Source organism: Gossypium hirsutum, chromosome D01, assembly GCF_007990345.1.
Source record: "Gossypium hirsutum isolate 1008001.06 chromosome D01, Gossypium_hirsutum_v2.1, whole genome shotgun sequence".
Taxonomy (NCBI): Eukaryota; Viridiplantae; Streptophyta; class Magnoliopsida; order Malvales; family Malvaceae; genus Gossypium; species Gossypium hirsutum.
Window position 1 is genome coordinate 54991170 of NC_053437.1, and position 12277 is coordinate 55003446.

The following is a 12277-nucleotide window of genomic DNA, read 5'->3' on the forward strand; positions in this document are numbered from 1 at the left end:
TAGTTTTTCAAGACTTAAATATGGAAAACATATCGTTTTTCTACTTCAGGAAGAACACCCAAACTTTTCTGGAAAAATCATCAATAAAAGTTAACATATAATTAGCTCTACCTCTCAAATACACTCTAGATGGCCCCCACAGATCAGAATGAACATACTCCAACATTCCCTTCGTGTTATGGATTTCTTTGGTGAATCGAACTCTCTTTTGCTTCCTAAAAACGCAGTGTTCACAGTATTTCAGTTTGCAAATTCCTTACCCATCAAGAAGTCCTCTTTTGCTCAATTCTGCCATGCCATTCTCACTCATATGCCCTAGGCGTATATGCCAAAGTTTAGTAATATTATCATCTAATAAGGAAGAGGATGCGACAGCTGCATCACCAGTAACAGTAGAACCCTGTAAAATAAGTAACTTGGCAGTCTTTCTCTACCCTTTCATCACAACGAGAGAACCTTTGAAAATCTTCAAAACCCCACTTTTAGTTGTGTATTTGTACCCTTTTAAATTAATAGTAGCCAATAAAATTAAATTTCTCTTCAATTCTGGAACATGTCATACGTCACTAAGTGTTCTGACAACTCCATCAAACATCTTAACTTTAATTGTTCCAACACCTGTAATTCTACATGAAGCATTATTTCCTATCAAAAAAACACCTTCAGACACTATTTCGTAAGTTGTAAACCAATCCCAATTGGGACTCATGTGGAAGGTGCAACCCGAATCAAGGATCCACTCCCCGCTCACTTTAGAATTGTTGACAGAAATGACTAGAAGTTCATCATCACTGTAGTCTTCTACAACATCAGCTTTACCAAAATTTTCTAGTTGTTTTCCATTTTGATTCGTAACCTCCCTTTTGATCTTGTTTTGTAGCTTATAGCACTCATATTTAATGTGCTCTTTCTTCTTGCAGAAGTTACAAGTTTTCCTTCTGTTTAAAGACTTCGATCTACCCTTAGATTTACCACGAAGATTTTGTTCCCGTGTCCTTCCACGCTTATCATCAGCATTCCGATCTTGTCTTCCATGAAAAATGAGACCCTCTCACTAAGAGTCTATTTTAACCACAAGATGTTTCATCTTATCATGCGAGGTTAAAGAATCATAAACCTCATCAACTGTGAGAGATTCACGGCTACATAAAATCGTATCTCTAAAGGTTGAATAAGACGGGGGCAACGAACAAAGTAGAACCAACCCTAGATCTTCCTTATCATACTGAACCTCCATGGCCTCCAAGTTTGAGAGAATTTCTTTAAACACTGTTAAGTGTTCATGCACAGACGCACCTTCCTCCAAACGATGAGCATAAATACGTTGTTTCATATGCAGCTTGCTAGTTAGAGTTTTTGACATATATATTTGTTCCAACCTCTTCCATAATCTAGCGGCGGTCTTCTCCTTCATCATATCCTGTAAAATTTCGTTAGACAAATGCAGATGTAACTGTGTTAACATCTTTCGATCCTTGTGTTTCTTCTCTTCCTCTGTTAATGTTGAAGGCATCTTATCTACCCCTAGAAGGGCTTCCTCTAAGTCTATCTGTGCAAGAACTGACTGCATCTTTATCTGCCACAATGCGAATCTGGTGTTGCGATCCAACAGCGAAATTTTATACTTCAAAGATGCCATTACCGTGATTAAGATGAACAACCCGGAAGCTCTGGTACCACTTTGTAAAAATAGAATGTCGGTAATGACAATATATCACAAAGAAAAGATAAATAAAAATAAAGAACACACAGATTTTTACATGGAAACCCTTTCGAGAAAAAACCAAGGATCCGAAGCTCTGGTACCACTTAATTCTAACACCATGTTTATAGGCTAAAAGCTCATTGAAAATATTATAAATAACTAATAAATATCAAATAGGGGCAATTGTGGATATATCCAACATTTATGGAGATGATAATGATATTTAACACATCATTAGTGAAGTGAGGCAATAGGCAAGGTAGAGCATGCCAATAGTAGGGTGGTGGTAGAATCGATGATATCTTCCTCCACTCCACTCCATTGCCATAAGGATCCGAAGGAAGATGGAACATTTGGATGACATTGGGGAAAAATTAAAATCATGTAGGTAATTTCAAGGAAGTTTTATGTTGTGCGACTGTTGAGGCTCTGATGTTATTATAAGTTATATAGTAATAATGAAACAAATAATTAGGTAACATATATGGTTTTGATCCATTAGAAAGAGCATGGGTTGCGACAACCAGAAGAGGCTGAAATTGATGCCACTGACCACTGTTGCCCGAGATTAAAGCTGAGAAAGTAGCTACAAAGGCTGCTAAGAAGGCACTCCCTAAAGAAACCTATTTCAATTTTTCGTATCTCCTTGGTCTCGCCTTAGTTTTCCCTTCATTACTTCTCCATTGAAACATTATTCAGTTATGCCGATTGGTTGGTTGGTTAGTTGAATATCGCTATGTGGAAAACTTTAGTTTGTATTTTCAGCATCATGCATTTGCTGATAGTACTTGATTGTTGCTACTTTCGAGCTTTGGGTGTTATTTAATAGCTATTACCAGTTACAAAACTTGAGCATCAACACATACTTGTTACCCTGCAAGGCTAACAGACATATTTGCATGTCCTATTACAGAAATGGAGATTTCTAGCAGCTTCTACAAGACAGATAAGATCATGTTTGTATGTGTCTGGTACTCTCCTTGGTCTTTAGATATTTCATTTTTCCACATCTCAACTGTCACTTGCTGGTTCGGTCTTTGAGCCTTCGGTTTCAAGGTCCAACTTCTCTTGGATATGACTAGAGAGTTGGTGTTTCTACGGTGCCCACATTTAGAATGATATTTTGGGGGGCATTGGTGCATTTTTTTGCAGGTTCCTCTACTGCTTTATAAGGTCAATTTACAACTCCTCACTTTGTCCTTTTGCTAGAGATGAGAAAATTGCATTGAATTGAATTAAATTATAGTGTTTGGTTTGATTTCGACTTATTTATTTTTAAAATTCAGTTCAATTCTATTTGGTCTGATTTAGTTTTAGTTAAAAAATTTTAATTATCCAAACTGAACTGGATTTATCTGTTTTATTTAATTTATAATTTATTTTTATATAACGTATTTTATATATTAAAATAATAAAAAATAATTTAAAAGTCATATGAAAAAAATTTAAAATTTTAAAAATCAATAAATTAAATTCGAAACAATAAAATTTAATTTAATTTAATTTTTTAATTTAATTTACTTTTAGAAAAAGGGACCCTCTATGGTTGGATCCTGGAAGTCTGGAATGCTGGCTGGCCAGTAAGATAAAAGATATTTGTGCTATATTTTAGGCCCAATGATGGGGAAGTAGCTGCACCCTAGCTAACAAACTTGTTGGATTTAGTGGTCACCTTGGCTCAACAACGTACCCAGAAAAAGAATCAAAGATACCTTCCATAATGACTATTTTTGTCTATGAAAAACTTGAAGTCTATCAATTTTCTTGATGTAGCATATATATATATATAGATTGTGAGGTTAAGAATTAATTAATTTTTAAAATTTTAAAACTTCATTATTATTTTTAGAAAAAATTAAGAAATAATAATTAATTGTTAACGTGTCATACATACACGTGGACTGTCACATAGATTATGTCAGAAAATTTAACAACTGTTAATTTTTTTCATCTATTTTAAGATGATTTGATAAATAATACAAATTTAAAAATTAAAAAAAATTTAAATAATTTTCTTACCTTTTTAATATTCGGAAGTTGAACAAATTAGAATTTTTGTAATGGAGGGTTACTGATTAGGTAAAATAATTTAATTTTCCATTGAAAGGGTTATATGGTTGCAGGGTTGAAGGAATATTGGTGAGTTATGGTTGGTGCATATTGAATAGGTAAGTGGATAAAAATAAGCTGCTACATCATGTCAGGTTCCCCCTGTTAGCGCTACATCATGTTAGTGGTTCTTTTTTAATTATTTGATGTTCAAAGTTTAATGCGCCATAATCACAAATTAAATCATCAATAAACCAGGTTATTCATCTGTCTGCTAAGTAAATATAAAATTAGTTATGCAAGGATTGCTCCATCTTACTTCTCTATTTTTTTGTTTTTTAAAAATATCTATTTAGAAGTGAGTTCAAAATTATATTTTTCAATAACAAAATAATTTTTAAAAATTAAATATATCACATATAGAATAAACTTATTTATGGACCAAATTAATCGCTCAAGTCTGAAGGCTCCCCTGATTTGATGGGATTTGGATAAAAAAATAAACTTGAAAAATGGGCTTGAAAAAAAATTAGACATGTTTAATGTTTTATTTTATGTTATTTTTATAAAACTACTTTAATGGAAACATTAAAAACTATTAAGATGATTGTATATAAAATTTTAATAAATAAACATATATATTAAATTAAAAAAATAATATAAACATATTTTTTAAATTTTATAAAAAAAATATGGATGAACCTGAAATGAGTTTAGATTAAATAATTACAAATATGAGGGGTTTAGTAAACATAAAGTGTGTTAATATCATGCTTAAATTCAATCTCAACGTGTCTTAACTCAGCCCAGAAACACCTCTGATATTATATATATATATATATATACAAGGTCTCAAACTCCCAACTGAGATGGAAATGCCAATTTCTTGCCACATTGATGGCCTAAAATTTAAGTATAAAATTTAAAATTTCTTATCTATTTAAAAAATTGATCAAATTTTCACAAGTATAAAATTTAATTTCTATCGGATATAAAAAATTGCACAAAATTTAACAATAATTTTTTTTATCAATATACTTTATTTTTTAAAAACAGAAATTATCCCAACAATTATTTAATCAATATATTTTATTTTTTAAACACAAACTATCCCAAATATTTTTAAATGGAAATTAAAAATAATTTTAAATAAACATGTGTATGTATTAATAAAAGTATATTAAATTAATTTTTTAATCAATAAATGGGCTAGATTTTATTAATATACAAAAGAAAAAACAAAACTGAATAAGACCCAAAATCCACGGGCTTAAAAGCAAAAAAGAAAGCATAAATGACCCGACCCAACAACACAATGCCCAAAACCAACCAGTCCTAAAACAAATTAAGGTAAAATAAATAAAGCAGACCAAAAGACTGACCAGCCACATTCAATGATGAAAAAAGCCCAACAATTCATTTCCACATTTCAAGACCAGGCGGTTGCATCTTCCAAGAGAACCAAAAACCCTCTTCCATTTCTTTTCCATCGTTCCCGATTCTTTCATCCCCTAAACACAAGAGCTCTTTCAATCTGGTTCGCGCGGCTAGTCATCTTCCATTCTCCGTCTGCCAGATCTGGAAACCCCACCTTCCATGTAAGTTTGCTCCTTCCTTCTTAAACATTATGCCGTTAGTATATGAGAAAGTTGATTGGCTTTCCTGTTCACATGTTGAAATCGAACCCACCGGAATTTTTTCGAAATTTGTTGAATATTCCTTATATAAGCACCAATTTCCGACTTATTAAGGGAATTTATTCGACATTTATTAACAACTGATAACGAGTCCCCTTCAAAGATAAGATCTGACCAGCCCTTTTCCATACTTGTTTGTACTGCCCAAGAACATGCAAGGGCCTCTACAGCGAAAGCGGACGCAACATTTTCATGAAGTATTGTTCGTGAGACCAGAACCCAACCGCCAGCGTTTCTTGCCACTCTTCTAGAGCAAGATTGAAGACAATCTTTGTCAAAAGCCTCATCAAAATTAACTTCGATAAGTTCACCATGTGTGGGAATCCACTGATCATTCGCACTCATTCTAGTAGGCCCATCTAACTCTGATTTATCAATTTCCACTAAGCAGCAAAGTAAATCATTTGCGATCTTCCGTCCAGTTTTTGTCTGTTTCTCATTAACTGTTTTGTTTCTATCTAACCAGATTGCCCATAGTGCCCCTCCAAACATCCTACTAGTATGATGATTACTCTCCCTAAACACCTAGGTAAGCTATTCAAACCCGCCCAAATCTGCTCTGTTTAAAACCCAACGAAGGCCTAATTGTGACCATACTTGTAATACAAGGCAATTTCAAAAATCATGGTCCCAATTTTCCGTACCCTCCGTACATCGAGGGCAGACAGTATTAATCACCAAGGTTTGAAGGTTCAGATTTGTAAATGTAGGGATATAATTGTTAGCAATTTTGCAGATTGTAATCTTAATCTTAGTGGGAAGTTTAAGGCTGTAGAGCTTCCTATAAAAAGCATTAGAAATGGTCAGTAAATCATTAAAATTAGTCCCAAAAATACCTACTTGTAATAGTTTATAGGCACTCCGGATCGAGAACTTCCCCGAGTGTTCACCCCGCCACACCACAAAGTCATCATGTTGGACCTTGGCCAATAGTATCCGTAGAATTCGTTTTGCATCCCCAGACGAGAAGGTATTGAACACAATCTCCTTATTCCAATCCCTCGTAATATTATCAATAAGTTACGCCATAAAGGAAACAACATTATTTTGCATGTCATCACATAATTTGTAATTAACTGAACCTGGAATCCATGCATGCTCCGAGATTAAAATGCTTTCCCCCGAACCAACTTGCCAGCAGGAGCCCTTTTGCAATAAACCTTGGCAGCTTAACGTGCTGTTTGGTTCGGTGTAATGGGTATGCCATTACAGCCCTATTCCATGGGCCCCACCTATTCCGTCGTTTGGTTGGGTGTAATGCCCTATTATGGGCTTATTACATTACGCCCCTATTCTTAAAATCTGCTGCTTTCTATTCCCTTCCAAAAGCTCAGTTTTGCTTCCCCATTACAGCTCTCGATTTCATCTGCCCTGTTTTACCCTCCCAACCCGAAAGCCACCTCCACCCTCTCCCTCCCAACATGAAACAGAAGCTGCCAGCAAATCTTTTGTTCCTGAAGGTAGCTGCAAAAAAAACTGGAGGACCGGCCACACCAAGTGAGTTTTTCTCTGATCTGATTCTATAACTTTTTCCTTCCTTTCAGCCGCCACAACTGCTTCTTCTTCATCACTCATCAGCAGAATGCCTCTTCTTCTTCATCCGCTCGCCGGCCGCCAGTCATCCGTGTCCATTTTCGGACAATGGTGTCTTGACAGTTCGTATTCTGTAGGACACCAGTACGAGAGGGGAAAATCCGTGTTGGTGCTTCTCCATTGCCTGACATCCTTATACAAGAAAGGTTTTTTATTTGCTAACATTTTACACCTCATTCTGTTCTCTGAAAAAAATTTGAATTTTGATTCATTCCCATATGACTCATCCCTTGAAGCAATATAAACTACAAACTGTGTGGCTTTATATTCAATCTCAACCTTAGTTAGGTTTACCTTCTTGTTGTGGTTCAAACAAGGGAGCAACTATATATGAAAAATCAAGTTTTATCTTTTTACAGAGGTTCACCATCGTTTTCACTAAAACTAACGACATTCTTCTGGTTTTTTTTGTTTGTTAGTAATATTTTTTTACCATTTTTATTTTCAGCTTGACACAACTGCAATCATAGCTGAGATTTACATTTGAAGCTTCAATGGCGATTTCATCTCTCCCTTGTATTCAACCTGTAAGAGTTCCTTTAAAAGCTTGTAGCTTCTTTCCTGCTGGTGTTTGTGGTGGATTCAACAATAAGAAAAGGATAAATGCTGTTCTTTTTTCTTCGTTGAGGAAAATTTCCAACGATATCAACATTGAATCCAAGGTACTTTTTTCTTTAATGTGCATTTGCTTGATGAAGCAGCCAAATGTTTTTAGTAATTATCTGCTTGTCTTTTACTCCATCAAGGCATTGGCTGATTAAATAGTTTGCAAGCATGGATATTATACGGCTTTACCCCTTATCCTTGAAGAAGAAGTGTTAAAATACTATCTAATAAAGTATATCTTTCCCAAATGAAGACATAAGGACAAGCTAGATTGATTAGCTATTAACGAATGGAGATGTCAAATAGAAGAAAAAGATTATCGAACTTCGAATTTGTTTAAGCAGTCTTGCACTAATAACTTACTTTGCCTTAGCCATGAATCCAGGCTTCTTTGCCATAACTCATGCCCATTTGATGCTGATATTATTACTGGTAAGTTAGCCCGGCATTTGCAGGCCAAGATAAAATAGTCCTGAAACAACTAATAATGTTATTAGTATTCCTCTAACCCTATTTTCATCTATGTGTTTTGACTAGTGCTTAAGAATTAACTGGAATATGGGAGGTCCCAATCTTATCCATTATGGTATGAATTGTTACATATCTGGAAAATAAAATATAGGATTAATGGTAACCATCTCTGGAAGGAGTCAAATGTTGCCTGGTACTATGAGTTGAGGTACTAAGCCATTGAGGGCTTGGTGGTGATTGGCAAAACCCTTTTGCTTTCGAACCTCTTGTCCTCTGTCTCTATGGTTTTCTGATTTCAGTTCTTTATTCTTAAAAATCAGATCTCTAATTTGTTTAAATTATATTGATTGTGGAAATTTGTTTTATTACTAGTGAAAATACAATATGGTAGTTCTTTGCACTATGTAGACGCATGGTTATAGTGAAGTTGTTATTCTTGTATGGTATCTCATTGATTTTGTATATATATTCTCTTAGACTTCTGTATATTTTGAAAAACCGCACATCTATAAGGACCTAAATATCTAAAAGTTTTAATTTTAGGTTGATACATTGTTGGACAGTATCAAATGGGATGACAAAGGTTTAGCAGTGGCTATAGCTCAAAATGTTGACACTGGAGCCATATTAATGCAAGGCTTTGTCAACAGGGATGCACTAGCTACAACTATCACTTCTAGGAAGGCAACATTCTTCAGTCGATCACGGGCAACATTGTGGACAAAAGGAGAAACTTCCAACAATTTCATCAACATTTATGACATATTTGTTGATTGTGATCGCGATTCTGTTCGTTCTAAATAACTTTCTCATTGACATCTTATTGATTGCTTAATTTATGAAGTTTGACATAACTGAAACTTCTCCTTTAGATAATTTACCTTGGGAAGCCTGATGGTCCTACCTGCCACACAGGGTCAGAGACATGCTATTTCACATCAATAGGAGATTTGTTTAAGGAGCAAGAAGTAAGCAGCTCTCATCTTTAACAAAAGTGCTGTCACAATCTTTTAGTTCTACTTCTACACTACCTTATACGGTATTATTTGCAAGTTCTTATTTAACTTGGTCTGTATTTGTAGGTTGAAGAAACTAACTTGGCATTGACAACTTTATACTCATTAGAGGCTACAATTTCCAAAAGAGAATTAGAGTTAGCAGGGAAACATGGAAAGCCTTCGTGGACTAAACGGCTCTTACTTGATGAAAACTTGTTGTGCTCAAAAATCCGGTAAAGTTATATTACCTTAAGCTACAATAGTAGTATGTGTCCCATAAAGAACTGCAAAAAGTTCAAAAACAAAGAAAGTAGTGTTAAACCACTAATGAACATGTCTAGAAGTGTGTATATGGTATATGCCCCATGTAAGAGTATGTGTATAGTATTTGCATGTTGAATTTTATATAAGCAAATTAAGTGATCAGTTTACTAATGCAGGGAAGAAGCAGATGAGTTGTGCCGAACGCTGGAGGAGAAAGAGGACAGTTCATGTACTGCCTCAGAAATGGCAGATGTGATCTACCATGCTATGGTTTTGCTAAGGCGCAAAGATGTAAAGATAGAAAATGTTCTAGAAGTTCTTCGGCGAAGATTCTCTCAATCGGGTATAGAGGAGAAGCAAAGCCGTGCATCAACCGAGAGTTAAATGTAAGCTGTACTTTTGCTAAGGTCTAGATTTGCAGCTTTTATCCCATGTTTAGGTTGTTTTCAATAAATTCGAAATAATCTATCTCTGTCATAATTACCAGTTTTTTTGCTTTTCTTTTCGAAGTACATGTATTTTGATTTTACTTGACCTTTTCTTGTATCACAATAAGATGCATTTTGTTTCTTAAGTCCGCCATAATATTCTGTTTTTACTCTGTTTCTTGGGTGCTTGATGCCGAGGTCATGGGGTGAGTAAGGGTTGGGTCAAGTTTATGTATGGCATGACCACCATTCATATTTTTCCAAGTCGATTACAATATGAGTACATTTTATCTATATAAATTGTTAAATCCAAGTCTGTTCAATCTTTAGACAAAATAAACCTTGCTAAACAAGTTATGCGTGCAATTTAGTTGGAGAGGTTTTTTGTTAAGTCATGTAAGACTTTTGTTGGTTAAATTATTAGAAATTCAATAGCAAATTGGGTCCTCTAATATAAAAATGAGCAATTTAGTCCTAATATAATTCGTTTTGAAGCAAACAAGTAACTTTGAATAGTTTTAATATTTTTCTTATCTAAATGCTCGTGGAAAAAATTGAAAATAAACATGTCTAAAAGTTTAATTATAAAAAATCCATCTTTCTACAGAAAATACAAAAAAAAAGTTAAAATGAAAGAAGAAAGCAACATTGAAGACCAAAATTGCTGCAATTCAAAACTAGAAATAAAAATGAAATTGAGAAAATAAAATTTACGTTCTAAATTTTAAAATTTGAAATTATTGATGCACAAACAATAGAATCATAATTTGTCAATGGACAGAAAATCACTGATGAGATGAGTTGAAAGGTGCTTTACGGTCGAAAATGGAATACATAATTAGAAATATGAAGAAAAACCCTAATTCATTATTTTTAAGCAAATTGAACTTGGGTTGCTGATGTTAAAGTAACAATCATAAAATCATTATTCAAAGTCAAATTCAAATATTTTAATATTTGATAGAAGAAATTGATGAAGTTTGTTGATACAATCATAAGAATATTTAATACTAAGAATTTTATTAAATTATATATTTTTGTTAAATTATATTTAATAATAATTATTTTAAATTATATTTTATAGTATTATATATTATGATTTTAGTAAATTCATTTATTTTATTAAATTATATATTTTTATTAAATTATATTTAATAATAATTATGTTAAAATATGATTAAATTATTTATTATTTGTATTAATAATCTTATTAAAATTAATAACAATAACAATAACCATCTACCTAAAAAAATTCTGCTAAGGGTATTCTAGTCATTTTAGTCTTTTTCTTTATGCTATTACAACATCATTCCATTCAACCAAACACAAGAATATTATTACAATTCTATTCCATTCCATTCAACCAAACAAAAGGATTACCTATTACGCCTCTATTCCATTACAGCGATCCAAACGTGCTCCAAATACTTTTCGACGAGTAAGATGGTAGATTACTTAGCCTTGCATTTAAAAAATCAGAACTAGGATAATACTTATCTTTTAAAACACAAGCTAATAAGGAATTTGGTTGATTAATAAGCCTCCAGTCCTGTTTGGCTAAAAGGGCAATATTGAATTTTTCCAAATTGCGAAAGCCCAAACCTCCATCTACCTTTAGCGTACAAAGCCGAGCCCAATCACACCAATGTATTCCTTTCTTACCATGCCTCTTTTGCCACCAGAACCTCGCCAATATACTTTCAATTTCCCTACACAACATCTTAGGTAACAGAAAACATGCCATCGAATAGGTTGGGATAGCTTGCAACACCAAATTTATAAATACCTCTTCCCCCATTTGGGAAAGGAACCGTGTAATTCACCTATCAATCCTCTTCCTAATTCTATCCTTTAATGTTTGAAAAGTAACTTTTTTCTGTCGTCCCACCATATTTGGTAAGCCTAACAACCTCTCCCGGTCGTTTGAGTAACACACTCCCAACTACTGCGAAATCAGCTCACTATCTAATTCTTGAGTATTTGAGCTATAAAAATCGTAGATTTATTATAGTTGACACATTGTCTTAGGCACCTTAAATACTCAATCAAAATTCCCTTCAAAATTTGGGGACCTCGCTCACTTGTTTCCCCGAAAAGGACAGTCATCAGCAAAAAGTAAGTGGGAAATTTGGGGATCTTGTCTGCTTGCTTTCACACCTTTTAACAACCCTTCCCCAAAGCAAAGACGCATGAGGGTGGATAAACCTTCACTACAAATTAGAAATAAAAAAGGACTTAACGGGTTTTCTTGTCTAAATCCTCTTTGAGGTTGGGGACCTCGCTCACTTGTTTCCCCGAAAAGGACAGTCATCAGCAAAAAGTAAGTGGGAAATTTGGGGACCTTGTCTGCTTGCTTTTACACCTTTTAACAACTCTTCCCCAAAGCAAAGACGCATGAGGGTGGATAAACCTTCACTACAAATTAGAAATAAAAAAGGACTTAACGGGTTTTCTTGTCTAAATCCT

At 33.9% G+C, this 12277-nt stretch overlaps 2 protein-coding genes across 18 annotated transcripts; one reads left to right on the forward strand and one right to left on the reverse strand.

The window, feature by feature from the left end:
* Nucleotides 1–5142: 5142 nt before the first annotated feature.
* Nucleotides 5143–9957, forward strand: LOC107922436 (histidine biosynthesis bifunctional protein hisIE, chloroplastic). Of its 17 annotated transcripts, XM_041087440.1 has the most exons (11): nt 5156–5352; nt 5601–5800; nt 5918–5980; nt 6308–6421; nt 6805–6911; nt 6996–7190; nt 7493–7706; nt 8665–8910; nt 8994–9089; nt 9204–9352; nt 9560–9957. In XM_041087440.1, the coding sequence occupies exons 7-11, from the start codon at nt 7539–7541 to the stop codon at nt 9765–9767; spliced, it is 867 nt and encodes a 288-aa protein (XP_040943374.1). In that variant the 5' UTR covers nt 5156–5352; nt 5601–5800; nt 5918–5980; nt 6308–6421; nt 6805–6911; nt 6996–7190; nt 7493–7538; the 3' UTR covers nt 9768–9957. The 17 variants fall into 17 exon arrangements, with proteins under 17 accessions (XP_040943369.1, XP_040943374.1, XP_040943371.1 ...); XM_041087437.1 differs by lacking the exon at nt 6805–6911 and having other exon boundaries at nt 6061–6421; XM_041087439.1 differs by lacking the exon at nt 6805–6911.
* Nucleotides 5380–5943, reverse strand: LOC121213599 (uncharacterized). The gene has a single exon (XM_041086395.1). The coding sequence runs from the start codon at nt 5941–5943 to the stop codon at nt 5380–5382; it is 564 nt and encodes a 187-aa protein (XP_040942329.1).
* Nucleotides 9958–12277: the final 2320 nt, after the last annotated feature.

Coding starts and splice junctions, on each gene's coding strand:
- LOC121213599 (XM_041086395.1), bottom strand. CDS start 5,943: ATGTTTGGAGGGGCACTATGGGCAATCTGGTTAGATAGAAACAAAACA.
- LOC107922436 (XM_041087435.1), top strand. CDS start 7,539: ATGGCGATTTCATCTCTCCCTTGTATTCAACCTGTAAGAGTTCCTTTA. Junction 8,911..8,993: donor TTGATTGTGATCGCGATTCT/GTTCGTTCTAAA, acceptor CTTCTCCTTTAG/ATAATTTACCTTGGGAAGCC. Junction 9,353..9,559: donor TTGTTGTGCTCAAAAATCCG/GTAAAGTTATAT, acceptor TTACTAATGCAG/GGAAGAAGCAGATGAGTTGT.